General features: G+C 36.7%; 2 protein-coding genes across 2 annotated transcripts in view; one reads left to right on the forward strand and one right to left on the reverse strand.

Annotated features, from left to right (window-relative positions):
* LOC139988342 (uncharacterized) overlaps positions 1-20,199 on the reverse strand; it is a 446,678-nt gene that overhangs the window by 402,889 nt on the left and 23,590 nt on the right. The gene's annotated exons all lie outside the window — the stretch shown is intronic.
* Positions 13,547-14,011, forward strand: LOC139988573 (uncharacterized). The gene has a single exon (XM_072006168.1). The coding sequence runs from the start codon at positions 13,547-13,549 to the stop codon at positions 14,009-14,011; it is 465 nt and encodes a 154-aa protein (XP_071862269.1).

A 20,199-nucleotide genomic window follows, 5' to 3' on the forward strand; every position in this document is an offset into this window, starting at 1 on the left:
TCTGTTCTAATTGCGTTTAACTTACAAGCATCGCACTGGAAGGGCCAACTATCGGAAAGTCTTTAGAACTTGCTGTGCTCTACTCTCAAAAGATATAATTTTCAAAGAGTTCGTGTTGGTGATTCGCATTGGAATAACGTTGTTGTTGAAGAAACGTGACGAAGTTTAGAAATATCATGCGATGTGATTTTTATAAAATTGTAAATTTAATAACTACAGTTATCAAGACACTAACGAGTATGGTTTTATGATTTTCGGTTTCGTAAATTGACATGTTGTTTCATTTTATGTATCTTGTAGAAATTTCTTTATTTCTTTTCAACTATGATTTGCATTGTCTTGTCACAAAACTATTTGTATTTAATTTTATTTGACAAGTATTAGTACCTTGAGACATTTTCTGAACGTCTATGTAGTGAAAAATAACTAAAAATATACAATGAATATCATATTCTATGATATTATAAATAGAAATGCAAAATAATACCAAGTAATTGGCAATCTTTTAAGAAATTTTACATGAATCCACCAACATTGCATTTTTGGAGAATCTGAATGACCTTTTGTAAAATATGTGGATAAAAGCGTGTTCTTACATTTCTTTCATTTTGACTTCTTTTGTAAAAAAAAAAAGATTATTTTATACCATAGTCGTGAATAGTTTTAGAATTGAAGACCCGAACATCTCTAATTCGTCAAATCGTTCGTCCGAAGGAAATCCGGAACAGTATCGCCATCAAATTGCTGTTTATGATGCAGTTAACGTAACTACTCTGTCTCCGGTACGCAATCTAAAAGCCAATAGCCGTATCTGTGACGATGTATCGCTTCTGCTCGATCGTACGTAGCCTCTCCGTTACGATTAAACGTCGAGAAAGGTTCATACTCCTACTACATTTCATCAGGGGTTGCTATAAATTCGGAGACAATTGTATACGCGACCATAACTCGAGCCGAAAGGCTCGAACGAGGACCAATTTTTTCCTTCTGATCACGTACGAGCAGAAATCGAGAGGAATATATGGAGAATTCCTTTTCACCTCGAAAACTAAATCGGACTCGCTACCATCCCTGAGGCTTGATGTATCGTTCTCTATACAAAAGATTTTTCTCTGGCGTGCAGGTTATCCTATGTCTCTCCAAGAGGGACAACTTTTATTGAACAATTCTATAATTTACGACGCCTAGACACCTATAAAATTTCGCGACGAAATTTCAATTCTCTGGCTCCTACTCTCGCCACATGTTCCGAATTGCTTGATCGACATTGATCCGATGGTGAGTACACGTTACTTGAATTTCTCTTGGATATTATGATTTAAACATTTAGGAAATAAATATGAGAAAATTAGAAATATGGCAATATTAACTTTTTAAGATCGTAGCAATTGCCACAGTAGGAATATTCAAAATTTTTCTTTGAACTATTTATTAAATATTTATTGTTTCGACTAGTTTATAGTGCTACTAGAAAAATATGCCGATAGTATAGTGGTTAAAATAGAAATATTAAAATATTAGGAGGAGAAATTGAGAAGATGAAGATTTCTAGAAGAAGAGAAACTTTCACCATAAGGATGAATTAAATAAACTGCGTCAAAAGTTTTTTAATATTAGCTACGTTTTAACGTATTATTTATCAACTTTGTTCATTAGTTTCTCATTAATTCATTCGTTTTATTAACATTCATGTACTGTTGCCTACTACAAATCAGCTGATAGCTCACTTTTTTTAAAGTCCTCGACTGTCCTTAATTTTAAAAATACATGTTTTACTACGTACGAAGAATTCATAAAACAAGAAATTTTTATTCGATAAAGTAGGACGAAGCTCAATTCTTGAATGGGGAGGGGAAGAAGAATCACGTACGTACAATGGGATCGCAGAGAAAATTTTACGTTTAATTAAAACACAAAATCTTTCATTTGACCAGGACCGATTACAGTGATTTCGCCGAAACGATTCGAAACGGTCACATTGAATAATTGCGAATGGCCGGAAAAATTATTTCACGAATTGAGCACTGGTCAATTCAGCGATCCATCGAAGCAGTTAATCACAGAGAGCTCCGAACCGATTCGTCAACGATTGTCCGACTTCATTTCTCTATCATTTCATGAGCCGCTTCACGGAATCTGCTCGTTAGATTTTGCGATTCATACGACGAAACGAACGTCTCCAGCTACGGACTTTCTGCGTTCAATCCATTTCCACGTGAAAATGAAACAAAACGCTTCCTTCTTTTTGTACGCGAAGCAATGGGAAAGAATTTGGGATGAATACCAATGTTAAAAAATAAAGTAAATTTTTTATGACATGGCTAATCTATCATAAGAAAAAAGCAAATAATTTGATCTCTTATAATGTCTTATAATTAATTATCTTGGAAATTATAGAGATGTGTATGTCTGCAATGGTTTTTGGTCTGATAAATTTTTCACTTTATATTTCAAAAGCAACGAATTTCAAGTAATTCTATACGTATAACTATAACAGTATTATTATAATACTAATATAACATGAAATTAAAATATTGCCTTTGGGCTGTACATACATTGAAAACTCAATCTGGTCGGCAGAATTACTGATTCTACATTTGAGATCAAAGTAGAAAATTGTGATTAAGAAAACAATAGACTAATTTACAAACTCAATATTAATGCTTTATGAAGCAATTGCATGACAAATTACATAAATTAATTGATATTACCATGTAAATTATGACTGTCAACATCAAAAGCTAGCGTGTCACAGTCCATCAGTAAAATGAATTTATTCTTCTCTCATTACCCAGGAATGAAATCAATAAATTGATGGAAAAAGTATCTAATTACTTATAACTTAATTGTAAATGAATTCTTTTATTAAGAGTTTACATTATTGGCGACACCAATTGAGAAATGTATTATTTGTTTATGCAAATATTATAGATATTTGTACAGGAGAACTAAATCTAGCATGAAATATCAAGCCAGCTTGGTAAAAATAAGCACCGCCAATCATAAAAGAATTGCAACCAACTACATATACAACTATTCTACTCACGACTATTGGAAAATTTTTGTTTTAAAAGTTCACTCAACAGAGAGAGAAAAAAGCAGATCTTTTCTCGCTGATTTGAGCTGGTTTAAAATTTTTGTGGTTTATCATTCGCCAAGGATGTATGCATGTGCGAAACCAGCGATCGGGAATACATTACCGCAAATAAAATCCGTGAATTTGATAGAAAGCGAGGAAAAATCGGAAACGGAGAGCGAGACCGCTGTAGGCGACCGGAATTCGCCGAGAAATCAATATCTTATCTTGTATTTTTTTTTCCTCGATTCTGCTTCTCCTCGCTTCCAATTCGACTGTTTTATCTTGACATTTCCGCTTGTTCAATTTTCACGGGACTCGTATCTGCTATCTTCTTTTCCACATGCCTTAATTAAAATTCGTTTACTTGCGACCTCTCGAATTATTTTATACAGACGAAACGAGAGCCAAAGGCGAATTTTCTATTCACGACCTGTTCGACGTATACATTTCGAAAGCTCACCTAATCACACTGACGCTGGTATGTATTTGCTTATCGCGTGCGCTAATTGCATTTGACAAACGTCCACGTCGCCGGAACACCGCGTAATTTCGTAAACGGCCATCTCCTACATATATCGCCAATTATAGAGTTCATGGTGAATACTCATTTTGAATGACGATGTTGAGTCATGAATCCTCACACGAATAGTTACTTCGGTAAATTTTCCATATTTTAAATGTGGATACGTTTTCATAAATCCTTCTCTCCAAACGCAAAAAGATAATAAAGTTAGATATAAATGTTTACTAATACCAAAAGGCTACAAAATAGCAGTGAAATATTGACCAATTTATATATTTTCACTTAAAGTTATTAAAATACCAAATTACATACAATTGAAAGTTATCGATTTTTACTTGCATTTATTTGAAAGTGTCATTCAATTTTTGTAATGCTGCTATTACAAAACATATATACGTACGTATCTTCCTTTACAAAATGTCTAACATGTAAAGTAATTCACTGAAAATATCACTTTTTACAAAAAGAAGAATCATCGATCTTTGATTCATAAAAATATCTAAACACCCAAAACTGTCATGTATCTATATATTACATGTTATAAAAATTATAAGAAACGTCTTGAAATTTCGTTAACACTAATGAAAAACGAATGCTATGATTATATTAATTTTATTATATTTATCTAATATTAATATGATTTTTTTTATTTTATTATATCTATTAATATAAACGTGATACTTGGATATCATTACAGTGCTAATGAAAGTACGAAATGTTTCGTATAAAATACATATTTATGAAGGAAGAGATGGTAACCTGCTCTTTCATATCGGTATCAAGAGAATGCAGATGCAGTGAGAGACTGAACCTTTTCGGGCTCTTTCGGCACAGTGTGTGGTGGTTACCGAGCGTTTGTCGACAGTTCAAAGACCGATGCGCGTATTTCCATCCGATACGCTCCGGTTCGCTCTATTGATACCACACAGGCATAAAATCCGTTCTGAATCCGGCAATGAAACTCATTCCGCGATGGCTGAAAAGGGCGCAGTCCACGAAATCGGTTGCTGTTTTTTCTATCGATGTGCGATGACGGGAATGACCCATCCTTAATAACCACCCTTTCGCTCGCCCCGTGGCCAGATCCTTCGAAGGAACAGTATATTCTACAATTCTACTATCTCATCTATTATCTTCCTCAAAAAACAATTCTTCGGTATCCAGTAAAATAGCAAAAGCATCCAAGACTATCATTATCTCCCTATTTCCTTAAATTGTTATTCTCCACCCATCAGTGACGTTGACGATGACTCATCGAAGGAGGAATTCCAAAAATGAAAGATCGAGCATCGAACTGTTACGATCCGAGAAATTTGGATCGCATCCAATGGCGAGCTACGTTAACGGCGCATAACTTGCACGCTTTCGCAACAAGCAAACCAACAGTGCCAGCCACACGGAGATTCGCCGATCGTTTCATTGTTCGCCGTCGTGGGCTTAATCGCTCGGTCGAGCATGAAAAATACGGGCAACCGAATGATACGGTATCGGAAGTACATAGTAATTCGCCTACGTCCAAAATGTTGAAACCATGTCCCAAGCCCTGTGAAACGATAAACGCTGTGTTTTTGTTCCATCGATTTCAACAAAGGAAACGCATTCGATTCCACTATCACTGTGAATTTCGTTGCGTTTCATCCTGGTGTTTTCGTTTGTAAATCAGACGGGAATGGACATGCTAGCAACATCAGATGTCAGAAAATAAATGTTACCGTTTTCAGAACGGATTTTTCCTACACCAATGAATGCAACAATAGTGCAGACTATAACACTATAACACTATAGTTTGAAAAGATATAAATTAATCATAATTTTAAAAACGAAATATGTATGTGTTAGTACTATTTACAATAGGACCCTATAACCCTTCAACGACGTCAGAGATACTATAACAATTTTGTCATTTTTCTGAATTGTATTCCATTCGTGTTCCACATTTAGAACCATGTTAACCATATTAGCTATAATTTCACACAAAATTTTTCTCCAATCTTCTTCCTAGCAAAAACTGTTCCCCGTCTCTTCATTCAGTTTTTATACGAAAGACTTCGAATAAAAGAAAATTAAATGAAAGTTAGCGTTTTATAGTAGAAATATTTACAAATTTACATGAAGATTTCACGATTCCAGATCAACCGTTAAATTTTGCACACTTATCTTGAATCCTCACTCCTGACAAGCGTCATGAAGACCACCGTGGGGTTTTAGTCGGTAAGAGTCCGACACTACCCGCCCCCCCCCACGAAAAAAAACATCTTGAATCCAAGCAACTTAAATTAAAATTTAGAAAATTCTACTGGCTCATTGGCAGACGTTCCAACTTAAGCGTGCAGAGTAAAATAAGCCATAACCTGTTTGGACCTATGGGATCCAACCGTGGGGAACAGCGAGTAATTCCAACATAGAAATTCTCCAATGATTCCAATGAAAAACTCTAAGATCCTTAATAGATGCACTTTGGTATGTTACCAACGAAATAATACATTGCGACTTTAAGATACCTACAGTTAAAGAAGAAATATCCAAATTCAGTAATAGATATAACATAAGAATTAACAACCATCAAAATCCACTAGTTACTCAATTACTTGACACGACGGATCAGATACACAGGCTAAAAAGACATTACCCTTTAGATTTAAACATTAGATTCAGCTAGAACCAAACATACGATAATCATTTATTATTCACGTTAGAATAATTTACTTATAATTCTCAATGAGAATTGATTGTAAACTACTTCCAAATAAAAAAAAAGAACTTATCTTAAAGCATTGACAACTTGTCAAAATTGTTATCTGCGGTTCATCGCAAAACGCGATTATATTTAGTTACAACTTACAAGTTGCATGACTTGATGGCTTTAACAAAACCAATGAAAAAGGAACAGCTAGTAGTAGATAAAACTCGTTTCAGGTTGAATGCTTCTGGAACGTCGATCAAAGGACAAGAAAGACGTTCGCCTTTTCATCAAATACCGGGCAACTTTCCAATTACACCGTTATGTTCTCGAGTCGATAGCTGGGTCTGTGCCTCTCCCGATTTGTGGATTTCAGAAAGTGGACAATCCAGGAACTATTACAGAATAGCTGCGATGTGAACATGCATTCAAGTGAGAACGTTATTAGTGCAACCATGATTTGTTTTCTGTGAGCATTCATCTATAAAATAATTTTATTCTATATAATAATATGACTTTATTTTGTCATGTAAATGTAAATTTTTGTTATCTCGCATTCTTATTAATTTTAAATATTTTAAAATAAGATGTTCCCCATCTCTTCATTCAGTTTTTATACGAAAGACTTCGAATAAAGGAAAATTAAATGAAAGCAATCAAGTATAATTAACACATTGAATGCCACGACGGTCACCGGTGACCGGCATTCAACTTGGCCATGTCGGTTGTCACGTAGGAGACACAAGAAATCACAAAATTAACAGATTACCGGTAATCTCCTCGCGTCGTAGTTCGAACGTTTCGCAAGTAAGGTAAAAAATTAAACTTTAAATATAATAGTAAAATTTATTGTACGAATCAAACAGAGTAATGATTCAGAGTGTTATAATAGAGTGGCTCGAGTGATGATTTTGGGAATGTTTATATGCTAGGGTTTGGACCCTCTGGAAGGGTTTTCACCGGGCTCCAGTCATAGTGACTATCCTGTTACTGTCTTCTGGGCCTGGGACACTATCTGATTATCGTCTCGATGGCTGTGGCCTGGAGAATGTTTGTCAGGCGTAGTTTTCCTATTATTGTTTTATGACCCTGTGACAGGGTCACCGGTGACCGACGCGCCAAGATTTGTAGAAATACATAATTTGAACAAATGTCAATAATTATAAATTATTTATTATTACCATTTATTATTACGTTAGTACAGTGGTGTGACCAAATCAATACAGTATAAAACATATAAAAATAGTTTTATTTATACATGAAATATAGATCTATTATGTACGTCCCCGCCAGTAACTGTCGAGCATGGGAAAACCCCGCTTTTTCTGTACTTTACCTTAATAAAAAATAACCCTAAGGAACGTTTCGACTTGAAAGATGTTTGATAGCGATTAAGGGCCTCGACAGGAAAGTAAAAAATGCTAAATTTTGTGACGGTTCTTTAGGATTATTGCGGGTCCGAAAAAGTATGACAGAGGGATGAATTATGATTTATGGTAGGTCCTGGGACGTAACAACATAGAACAATTATTTAGCAAAGCGAAGAAACAATATGAGATAATTGATAATCGCAAAAAATTAATGAATCGCGTGAAATCGCACTTTAGCGCCACGGGGGTAATCTCAGTGAGATAAATTCATTAATGATGACTATACACCGTAACATATCTCTTGTATGTAATACTTCAACATTATATGTATTACATAATAAAAAATTCATGTCGCCACGGGCAATCCCTGTAAAACTAGCGTGGCATTCAATGTGTTAAGCATAATTCAAATATATAGTCAACCATAATAATAAGAAATATAATCAAGTATAATCGGAGCGATGTTCTAGTCCAAAGACAGGTGGCAGACTTCCAAGACCCTAACCAAGCTGAACATAAAATTCTCAAAATTATGAGAAAATTATGAGAGTAATACTACTAGTACAAGTACATTAACATGATTCTCAACCCGCCAATTATCCAATTATAGAGATACGCAGGTTGTCCGAGTTGAAGCAAGTCAGCTGAATATCTCCTTCGTTTTTATGATATAAAAAATTGGTGAACTTGTTATCAACCGTTGCGTTCACTTCGATTTCGATGATTTCTGCATATGTTGCAAAGCTCAACATTTTGAGCTACTTCTTCATTTTGAACCTTTTCCTATACATATAACCGTTGGTCGGTCTCAGTTTTCGAGATGTTCGCAAAAAAACTATCAGTACCACTACAGTGGATTCTACACATAGTTTTGCGCCTGTAGTAGCATATGCGTCAGTGTTGGTTGCCGACCGCCGACCGCTTATCTTCTGTTTACAAACGAGGGTCGGGCGACCTTAAATGCCCAGTGTATAACGTGTATAACGTGTAGCACATGTGAGGCTGCAAGAAACGGCTACTGCAAATCACTTAAAAATGAATATCATAAATGTATTTGGTTTGAGCCAGTTATTTCGATCCAGTCGTCACGAGGTCAGATAACAGATTATTTATTCAAGATAACATTATTTATTCAATAATCTTCGCGGCGGCTGGATTCAAAAATTTAACTCAAACCTGGACCCAATACATTGACGATATGTATTCGCTTTTAATTGAATCATAACAGACATATAGCTTCTCTTATGCACTCCGCAGGGAGGGCTCATTTATGTGAGTCTATGGGAGCTGGCAAATCCACGTTTCCGCAACCAGGAAAGACCGTCGGGAGTCCTCCATGTACACCGCAAGGAAGGTCGCCGGGAGTGTAATATGCTTGACCGCGGTTATGCTCTCTCTACGTGGCCTTGGGTAGTAGCACACCCACGATCCTGATGCCAAGGGTGAGACCGTCGGGATAAATCCCGGGTACAAAAGTACTTTCAGGCCCCCGCTTACGTGAGTCCCATCTGGGTCTGCCGAGCAAAGCTAGCAGATTGCCGAACAAAGCTAGCAGATTGCCGAGCAAAGCTAGCAGGTTGCCGAGCCGGCAGTGACGTGGCCGTACATCCACACGATAGTCTGACCAATGACTTAGAATAGTACCACTGGGGTCGAGTGTGAGCCCGGAGGGAGTAGCGACCCCTCTGTTCAACCAGTTTTTGGTTTGGACTCGTGGTGGCAGTGATTGATGCCAAGATGCTGGGAAGACGGCCGTTTATGGAGTGCGGGAGCCCCCCTCCCCACTCCTGAACGGTTCGTCGGCGGGTGAACAGCGTACCAACTGCTCCGGAACCGTCCTGGAGAGACGGTAGGGCCTAGAAAACGCCCCGTTCGACCTGAGACGAGTGACAGCCCCTGCAGGCTTAACTAATACAGATAGCAAGGTACTGGGTTACCTTGCGCGCTGATTGGGCGTAACCCCAACCCCTATGGTCCTAGGGGACTCGTATTCAGTATGGCGAAAAATTAACGCTGAGGAATGAGCCCGTAAAACACAACACACTAGCTTCTCTTATGCACTGATTAGCTGCACCATAAGTGTAAATCAGATCGATTTGTTCTTGCTTCGAATAATTTAGGCCATTATGAGGCTGTTTACCAATATACCAATAATCTCTTCGTAGTGAGGTAAGAAACAAACCTTATATAAATAAATTGCAAGAATACCACAAATCCATACTTATTCGTGTCCGGACGCGTACCATTCCCGACGGACATTACTTTGAACATTTAATAACATAATAACTAAGCTCAAATATTATCCTAACAATTTCATCACATTGATCGTTTTCAATTATCTGAAGGTCATTTCAAGGTCATGATTCAGGTATACTCCAATCATATCGTATTTTATCATCCGCTACAAGAAACAATAAAAAAAAACGTTTTCCACATACAAAAAAGACCAATGACCTTGGAAAAAGCAAGAAAAATGGAGAGACAAATTTTTTCAGATTATTTCTTTTTTGAAACCATAAAAAAACGTGCCACGTGTAACGTTCTGTTTAGTAGCCGACGAGAAGGTAGCGTCAACTGACATTTAATGCAACTGGCAATAAGCTTCACTTTCGGCTAACCAGCTATGTGCGGGAATACTGGCACGGGAGAGGATTAAAGTTGTTCGAAAATAAATTAACAATATGTAATGATTTATTCAAATCTTACTCGATTTCGATATTGACAATTGACTGACAAACTAACGGATATAAAATTCTTCGGTTGACAAAATGATGATTCTTCGATGGACAAAATGATAACTAATTCTTCGATAGACGAACGCTAATTAATTTATTCGATAACCAAACGGTAAATATTCTCAAACTCAAACTCAAACTCTTACTTCTGCTGACTTCTGTGAGTCGCTACATTTATATTCGTCGGAGATGAAAAAACGTCGGAGTCTTTCCTTCGAAAATGTTTGGGAAGATCCCCAACGTTTGTTCAACTGCCGACTTTGTTTACAATTTAAATTGTCTTAATATCGTCATAAAAACATAATATAAAAACGTTTTCGCAAGATATAGCTTTTAGAGGCTTTAACTGCCTTTCACTTCAAATATTGTAAACACGGTTTCGAATAAACGTTTTCAAATTATCTCGGTTTAAAAGAATTTATCAATTTTATTTTCGCATCACGGATCGCGCGGGTCGCGGGACTTGACACCACGAACAATTTTTATATCATAAGAAACGAAGGAGATATTTATGTGGCCTCCTTCAGCCGGATCACCTTATATAACAAAAATACTACAATTATCTAACAAAATTCGTAAGTTTGAAACCGTAATATCTAGAGCTTTTGCACAATTTTCAACGTGAAAATATCCAAAAAAATGAAGACTCAAAGTGAATTTATATTTTTAAAGGATAATACAAACATTTTTTAAAGAAATATGGAAATGATTAACCACATTTGCCCATAATTATTTACCCATGAGATTAAAGAGAAATAACTCTGATGCAATGAAAAACTCTAAATTACATACCAAAATAATCGATTCTTCTTTCGATATAGTACACCTACTCTATCTATCTAATGTACACTACCTATCTCCATCACTGTTCTAGAGAATTGCAGTTGACAATAACATCTTATCTACAGACAGTGTATAATGGACACCGGTTCCGCGGACACGCTTCATCACATCGAAACTGTTAACAGAACCAGACAGTCGGGCGCATAGTTATCGAAACGTACATATATGTACTAACAAAGATTATTCACCGTCAGAATTAATATCTAATTATGGATATGACGGGGGAGGAGGAAGCTGTCGGTAACAGTATTTGAGCGTCCACTGTGCAATACATATACCGCTCGCTTAGCCGATGTTAGCGATGGTGGACAGAGGGAACAGGAATCAACGTAAACCGATTGTGAATGATGCAACCCTGGACTCTGGACTCTAGACACGCGGTATCCTATTTCCATTCGAAATGAATCCCAACAGCGAGAGTGGCCGCACTTCCTCGAGATTTCCGATACGGTGCTTGCACGTGGCGCTCATGAACCCGCGAAACTCGACGCCGCTTCCTGCATATGATGCTTGTTATGCAATCGAATGCGGATTGTATTGTGCGACCAACTGCCTCTACCACAGATCGAAATGACAATTATGCCTAGAGGACCATCGCTCGTTCTGATTCACCATCCTTAGATCAGATTAGATCGATGCTGCAACGAGCTTTTTTATGTAGTGGATGTGCAATGATGAATGATGATGAATGATATGAATTGGATCCATAGGCTATTAATATTAGTTTATCTTGACATTTTTAAGAATATTCAATTTTAATTTAAGTGTCGTATTGCTGTATGCCGCTGTGTATGTGTAGAGCTGTATACTGTATACTGTATGTATAAGGTGTCACAAATATGTGAAGGATATTCGAGTCGTTTATTATTATACAGGCGAAAATAATTAACTCCACTTTCTCAAATTTTTCAAATTTTGCTACTATCTTATGCAATTTTATCAATTTTCTTTATTTTTTGTTTTGCGGAGTTTATTGATTTGGCAAATAAGAGATACTCGTGCACTCATAGGACCAATTCTAGGCCGTAAATCAAAACGATAAAAGAATTCCATGTACAAAACTTTAAGATGACCTGAAGTTCTGATATGAGATGAAGTTTAGTTTCAATAATATTAAGATGATCTTACACGATTATGAAATCATTGTATTATTTTCTCCACGTTCATCTCTCCGAAATATACGTTTCTAATCAATGTTTGCCTTTTTGATACTATTTGTAATTTAGATAAGATCGCAATGTTCACCATAATTGCGAACATGGTGAGAAAAATACATTTAATTGGACAACATCATTAACACGATCGCTTGCTATGGAAGCAATTTGCTTATGAGTTTGTCGTTGCCCGTTCGCTGCATTTCATTCCCTGAATTTTAATTAGCTGACCAAGCTGACCTATCGTAGCCGGTTTACCAGTTTCACAAAAACAAGTTTCACATCGATGTTCATTAAATACTCTCGAATGTTGGTCTTCGACGATGAGGTTTCGACTGAGATTGTATCGAGCTAGAATCGAAAGGTACATATCTCTTCACAAATAATTTACCTCTTAATTAATAACAAGGAGAAAAAAGTTAGTTTACTACAAAATTCATTTATATTGAGAATTTAAAATCAGTGTGGTCTAATTGTAGTCAAGATTTTGGGACTTTGAATTTAGTCGCGTATTTCGACTTTTAAAAGTACCATTCCTTTAATGCCATAATTAATTAAGTTATACCTTTATTTTCTGCAATGTTACATTTTTATCACTTGAAACAAAATAATTAAATTTTTACAATAGTAAACGCAGAATGTCGTAGCGCCACTAGACCTCAAAGAACAATTCTCTTTCCAACGGTTTCTTCGGTAGATAGCATAGCATCGCTGAAAGACTGTTTATGAGAGACCGACGAAACATAAGCAAGGCCTCGATAAAGCGTAAGTGCCGACAAGCATAATAGCCCATCTACATCCCTGTCTTCCTTTCGTCAAATATTCGGAAAATGGGGATATCAAAAGATAACAAAGGGAAGATGTTGGGAAGGGAAGGGAATGTTGATTAACAGATTAGTCGTCAGTAAGCACTCGTCAGTGGAAGTCGCGAGTCGAGAGTTGAGAAGTGAGCGTCAAACCTTTAGTTACGAATTGGTTAACACTAGAATCACCACGTCAGTCAAAACGACTGGATTTGTTTTATTCATTTAAAATAAAAGTAATTTTGTATCGTTTTGTACTTATACCAGTATCAGTCGAATTGACTGATTTTGTAGAGCACAGTCGTTGGAATAAGACGTGATTTCTCGTTTTATAAAGCAATATTTTACAAGCCTTGAAAATGAGTAAACAATTGAAAACATCCGAATTGTTGCAAAAACTGAGAAGGATACCAATGGAATGCTCTGATATCGAGGATAGTGAATTTTCAGTGTGTGAAAAAGAACTTGAAATTTCTAGTGATAACAGCAATGGTGACATTAGTGACAAAGAAAATGAGTCCTCAGAAAGAGAGCCAGAGAAAATTTTGAATGTACGCAAAAGAAGAAGTACTCGGGTGCTTTCAAGTTCTGAAAGTGAAACTGAAAATGTACAAACTAGTACAAATGAAATTGCCGAAGACGGAACCAGGTGGGAAAGAATTCAAGAAGGGTCAGCATCTAGGAGATTACCCTTGCACAATATATTCAAAGACACATTCAGTCCCACAGGATATGCAAAGAGAAGTATCATGAAAGATAAAGTAATTAGTGCATTTTCCCTACTAATTGACAGCCATATGTTGCAACGTATAATAAATAAATAAATAAATAATATCTTGCACCGAATCAGAAGCCTCTCGAGTTTTGGGTTAAAAATGGACCCTTACAGAAAGCATTCCTTGGAATATTGTACGGGGAGCATACGAAGTGAAAAATTTGAAACTTTCATATTTGTGGAATACAAAATGGGGACCAGGCTTCTTTTCCAGCACGATGAGTTGGAATGAGTTTCTTGAAATATTGAAATTTATTTATTGATAAAAAAGATGATAGAAGTCATCGTTTGAAAAATGACAAATTTACACTATAAACCGTATGGGACAAGTTTATTGAAAACAGCCAGAATTGCTCTAAACCTGGTGTAAACGTTAGAATAGACGAGCTACTTTTCCCAACCAAAGCCGAATTTTATAATAAAACAAAATTTGGAGTAGATACAGCACACTAAATGGCAAAAAAATATAGCGTGCTGTTGAAATCAAGAAGACGATTACTTCAAGTATTTTTTAATGTTTTAGAATTAGCTGGCATAAATGCCTGGATTTTATATAAGGAAACCACAGGTGAGCAGATATCCAGAAAAGATTTTATGTTTCAATTAGCAGGTGAACTTGCCGCTGGCAATGAAAAATTACGGAGAGAACAAAGCGAATCTAAGATCCAAAGTACGTCAAAGAACTCACCTTATTCTCGCAAATGGTATTAGATAGGGTACTGTAATAATAATAAGACCACCACCATTTGCGATCTTTGTAAAAAATGTTTGCGAAAAATGCACACAAAAGAAAATTTACGTTTGTAAGAAATGTGATGAATGATAAATTTTGTACCTAATAATTTAAGTTATATTTGTATTTTATTTATTCTATTACACTTATTATTATATTATTGTATTATACTTCTTATATTTACCAATGGAAATTTATTTTAATATTCTTGTTACTAAAGATTTTGGTACTAAATATTCTTCATTATTATACTTATTGTTCTTGTTATAGTTGTTATTTTATAGCTTTTATGATCTCAGAACATGCAGTTCCTTTTGTAAGATAATAATAAATCAATAAACATAAAAATTCTACTATTACGTATTTTTTAAAGACCTCATTTTGACTGCTTTTAGCTACGTCTCAAATGTCGGTAATTCTAGTGTTAATACACCTTCGCGACGAATACTTCTTCTAATCAGGCCCAGGCTACACGCGCTAGTCAAGTTAATAAACAAACTGCTAAATAAAACGCCAAGTATTCACTTGCACCTGACACATCCCGCACCTCAATGTTATTTTATGGAAAGCAGCAACGGACTAACTCACGTCACCACGATATAAGTCCTCTATAGATTCTAATTTAAAATTTGACAAAATTGTATTTAGTTCTATCAAGTCGAAATCAAGTCGTTGAAACGAGTGCAAAGTACATAAAAAAAAATTAATCGAAAATACAATTTCGTTGCAGTTTTTTGCAGAATCTTTTTGGTTGCCCTGTGGTTCAGAGTCAACACAAACAGAATGAAGGAAGAAACTAACGAGCAAAAGTTTCTCTCCAACTCGACAATTTAAAACTAGAATCCCATTCTCCATCGACTGTAAATCGGTTACTTTCAATCGACTCCCTTTCATCGGTTTTTATCGCAATTCCGGATGCATTCTCGCAAGGAGAGAAACTCGATGGGAACTATCATGAGATCGGCCAGTCGTTTCGAGCTTGCCAAGTCGAAAAGTTTCCGAATGACTGATCGAACGCGATTCGTTTGTGCGGCCGGTGATTCCATTTAAAGGATTTTGTTGCGGCAGCTTCTTCCTTTTCCTCTGTATCCGTCAGTATCAACTTATCTCTTGTCATTCCAACGATTTCGAACTGAAATCATTTCAACAGTTTTGCAAATTTTGACTATGATATAGTTACGCTTGTCGAGTTGTTTGCCAGCGAATTAAGAGAGGAAACGAGAAATTTCATTTAATTCTTTATGTTCATGTATTATGATATGTATCATGCCATATTTTAGGGATTATTAGCCTCACACTCAGACCCGACAATTGCCTCCTCTACACTCCAGCGAGGCCTCGACTCTATGGAGGAGTGCTTCCACAAATGGCGCTTCAAAGTCAACGAAAATAAATCTAGCCACATAACTTTCACGCTACGAAAACAAACTTGCCTACAGGTGACGATAAACAACATACCTATTCCAGATAAAGAGTCAGTCAGATATCTGGGCATGACTCTGGACAGAAGATTGACATGGAAACAAAGCCAAATAACTCAAAGCAAAATTTAAACAATTCTACTGGCTCATCGACGTTCCAACTTAAACACGCAAAGTAAAATTACATTATACAAGGCCATATTAAAACCTGTTTGGACCTATGGAATCCAACTATGGAGAACAGCAAGTAATTCCAACATAGAAATTCTCCAACGATTTCAATCGAAAACCTTAAGATCTCTAATAGATGCACCTTGGTACGTCACCAACGAAACGATACATCACGACCTCAAGATACCCACAGTCAAAGAAGAATTATCCAAATTCAGCAATAGATACAGCACAAGAGTTAACAACCACCAAAACCCTCTAATTACTCAACTACTCGACACGTCGGAACAGATCTGCAGGCTAAAAAGACATTACACCTTAGACCTAAGCGCTAGATTCAAATAGAATCAAACATACTATAAACACTTATTAATCATGTCATAGTACCACGTCAGATAAATTTACTTAAAATTCTCTAACGAGAATTGATTCTAAAATAAACGGAAGTAAAAAAAAAGAAAATATTGTAGGGAGGGGGTTTAATGGTTTCGAAAAAAAAGTCAGGTTGATTTACTCTTAGATATTTAAACAAAGGCCACCGAAGTCTCGGATCTGGACCCTTTGACATTTGCTCGGCGACTGACTGAAACGGATCATCAACGGTTCGATGTCGGGGAATGTTTAGATTATCGGCGTTCGGTACGCCGCTAACACCGATGACTGACACAGGTTCTCGTGAAAGGTATACACGTTTTATCGCCTACAATATACATATATTTTATTAGTAATTTTATTTTATAAAATAGGTACTTCATAACTGGTCATATAATTTATATACTACACACAAATGTCTTTATTAATTATTATGACATACATGCATCCGCAGAACTTAAAAGAGTTAGTATTTATAATTAATATTAGGATTTCATAAATATCTGTTTCATAGCAGACATTTAATGAGATAGTATTTTAAAATACCTTCCAGATATAAAAGGTGTCGATCAAGGGTGTCATCCGTAAACGGGGAAATCAAAACGATATAATTGGACGAACACTGATTGATGATGATTTTAGACACGCTATAACGTGGCTACAACAGTGGCTACAAATTTCAATGTTATACACGATTCATCATGTGGAATGATATATCGTTTACGCACCGAGAATTTTCAAACAACCTCAAAATCCATTTTAATGGCTATAAACATTTAGCATTTTGTGGGAAAAGACGGACAGTTTATGCAGATCATTGGAAAGATACATGTCATCATTGTCATTGAAAAGATACATATACGATCTTGTATAACAAACAATTGATGCATCAAAATTGCAGGTTGAAGATGCTACCAGTAGGACATATTAAAAACAAATATTTGTTTTAGCAACTTTCCTTTCATACGAGACGAGACACGATATAAGTTACACCTATTTATTAAAAATTAATTAGACACATAAGATATTTCATTCAAAGCGCCCAATAAACGAAATATAAATACAGCTCTTCAATCGTTCAATCATAATGTCTATCATGAAAAGAAATCGAAGTAACGTCGTATTCTCGTTTTCTAAAATTCACGAATAATTATTCAGCACCGTGCACGAAAGCACTGATACTTGCTAATTAATATTTCAAACAAAACAATCGATATCTCGATACATCGTCAGGAACATTCGCACATAAAGAGCAAAGTCTGGTTTGGCAGACCGGTCGAGATATCCCAATCTGTTGCGAGACTACGTGACTCAACTTACATTAGTCTTATCGGGCACCACGTTATACCGGGGCGAGGCTGAAGTTGCTAGACCTAAATCGTGTCGGTGAGCAACTGTGCAGATCCAGGAGTTGACGCGCGCTCAACTTTGAAATCGGCTTGCATTAATATAACGGAGATAATACGGTGCCTGAACTCCGGTTTCCTGGGTTCACAGAAAATCGTGAGTTCACACGTGAACGGAGTTATCGAATCCTTGGCGTGCATTCTGGAAAGATATGCATCCGCGAATACCACGACCATGGCGAACAGGAATGAAAATCTTTCTATTGTAGGAAAATATTTCTAAAATAAATATAAATAATTTCTAAATAATTTCTAAAATAAAAGTGTTAAAATCTTTTACTAGCAATCGTGTAGCTCTTCTATATTTTCAAGTGCGAAATTCCTGCTTGCCTCGCAGGTCGATTCCATCGAATGCTCTGATCCTCTATTAAACTATTAAACTGATGTTACATGTTACCATTACATTGAAGCTGATGCTGTTACATGTTACTATTCTGTTGAAAGAGCTTCAATAGATATATTTGGTCGGAACTACTACGTTTGTAAAATACATACATACATATACACTTGAAGAACAAGGGAAAAAGAGATAGATGTTTTTTTTCGAATTTGCAATTTTTATGCTATTGTTGGAATACAACGACATTATACGCATAGGTACAAATACTTTTACATAGACACCTACACAGGCATTTGAACAGGACACTTACACAGGTCATACTCATTACTGTATAGAGAATGGGGTTCAAAATATTTAAGGGATCATGGGTCACTACCTACGTCTAGTCTGAGAGTAACTTTTTTTTTTTCTTTTTTCGTGGAGAAATCCTCATGGACGCCTGGCCGCCCTCTGGGGGGTGGCGGGTAGTGTCGGACTCTTACCGACTAAAACCCCACGATGGTCTTCATGACGCTTGTCAGGAAGTGTCCCGGTTCCTTTCTTTAGATTTGCTACCGCAATACTCCTTCGTCGTCGTCTCCCTTTGTTGTTGTGAGAAGCATCCTGGTTGAGGTTGGCAGCAATGGGGGGGGGACCACTCCCCCCTAGTGCCGCATTCCCTGGGCAGTCGTGCGAGTCTGAGGGGGGGGGGGGGGGAGGCCAGACCCTCCTCAGTCTGACGGCTCCTTCGCTGCGCTCTTCTATGACGGCGGTAGTGGTGGTGCCGCGGTCGCGCACCTGATACTGCTCGCAGTAGTTGCGGACGGCGGCTAACTCCTGTTGGCCCCTCGTCATGGCCTTTATGATCGCTTCAGGGGCTAGCCTATCGCCGATGGTGAGGCGTAGTACGCGGCGCGGTTCTTCCCACGCTGGGCAGCGCTCCAGTGTGTGCTGTGCCGTGTCTTCCTCTTCTTGGCAGTGGTGACAGATGGACGTCACCTCCCTTTGAACTTTTAGCAGGTACTCCCCGAACATGCCGTGGCCGGTGAATGTGAGTGGGACTTCTCCGTGGTCCCTCCAGGAGTCTGAGAATAACTGACTAACAATCAACAATTCTTGTATACGTTGTTAATTATATCACTCGCTCATATACATTTGGTTCTGTAGTTCTGTTTAATAAATATCACTGAATATTATTTTAACATAAACATTGTGTCTTCCACAGATTATTAATCTTAACTTTAAGATTAAATTATAACAGCTATTTATTGGCTGATGGGAGTAGTTAACCCTGCATTGATCTTTAAAATTTCATGCATCGATCTTGGTCTTGTTTTAATAAAAAAGAAAGACTTTTAACTTTTAGGTTTTTAATAACCACACCGTTAAACTTGCCCTCCATATCTATGACCTGTGGGTGTACGAAAGTCTAAACTGGACCAAAACCAAGTATACGTAACAATAGGTTGAAATAGAACAAAACCTGCACGGATTCAGACAAGACCGTACAGTTTTTAAAACAGAACGTTAATAGATCGAGACAAGACTGCCTACGGCTTCAAAAAATGGATAGAATATGAGCTTGAATCTGGGTAAAGGTAAATAGAACAAGAAATATTTTTACACGAAGTTGTATAACAGACACAAGCAGAAAAAGTAAGTGTCTATAACATAAAACTGATATAAAATATTATGTTTAATGCATTTCCAGGAACATGTTAAATCATAGATGAAAATTGATTCAATGATAATTGAAAAAATGATTAATGCGAGAATCAGAACGAGAAAGAGTAATTCTAAAGAAATAGAAACAAA

The sequence above is a fragment of the Bombus fervidus genome, chromosome 6 (genome assembly GCF_041682495.2).
Source record: "Bombus fervidus isolate BK054 chromosome 6, iyBomFerv1, whole genome shotgun sequence".
NCBI classification, from domain to species: domain Eukaryota; kingdom Metazoa; phylum Arthropoda; class Insecta; order Hymenoptera; family Apidae; genus Bombus; species Bombus fervidus.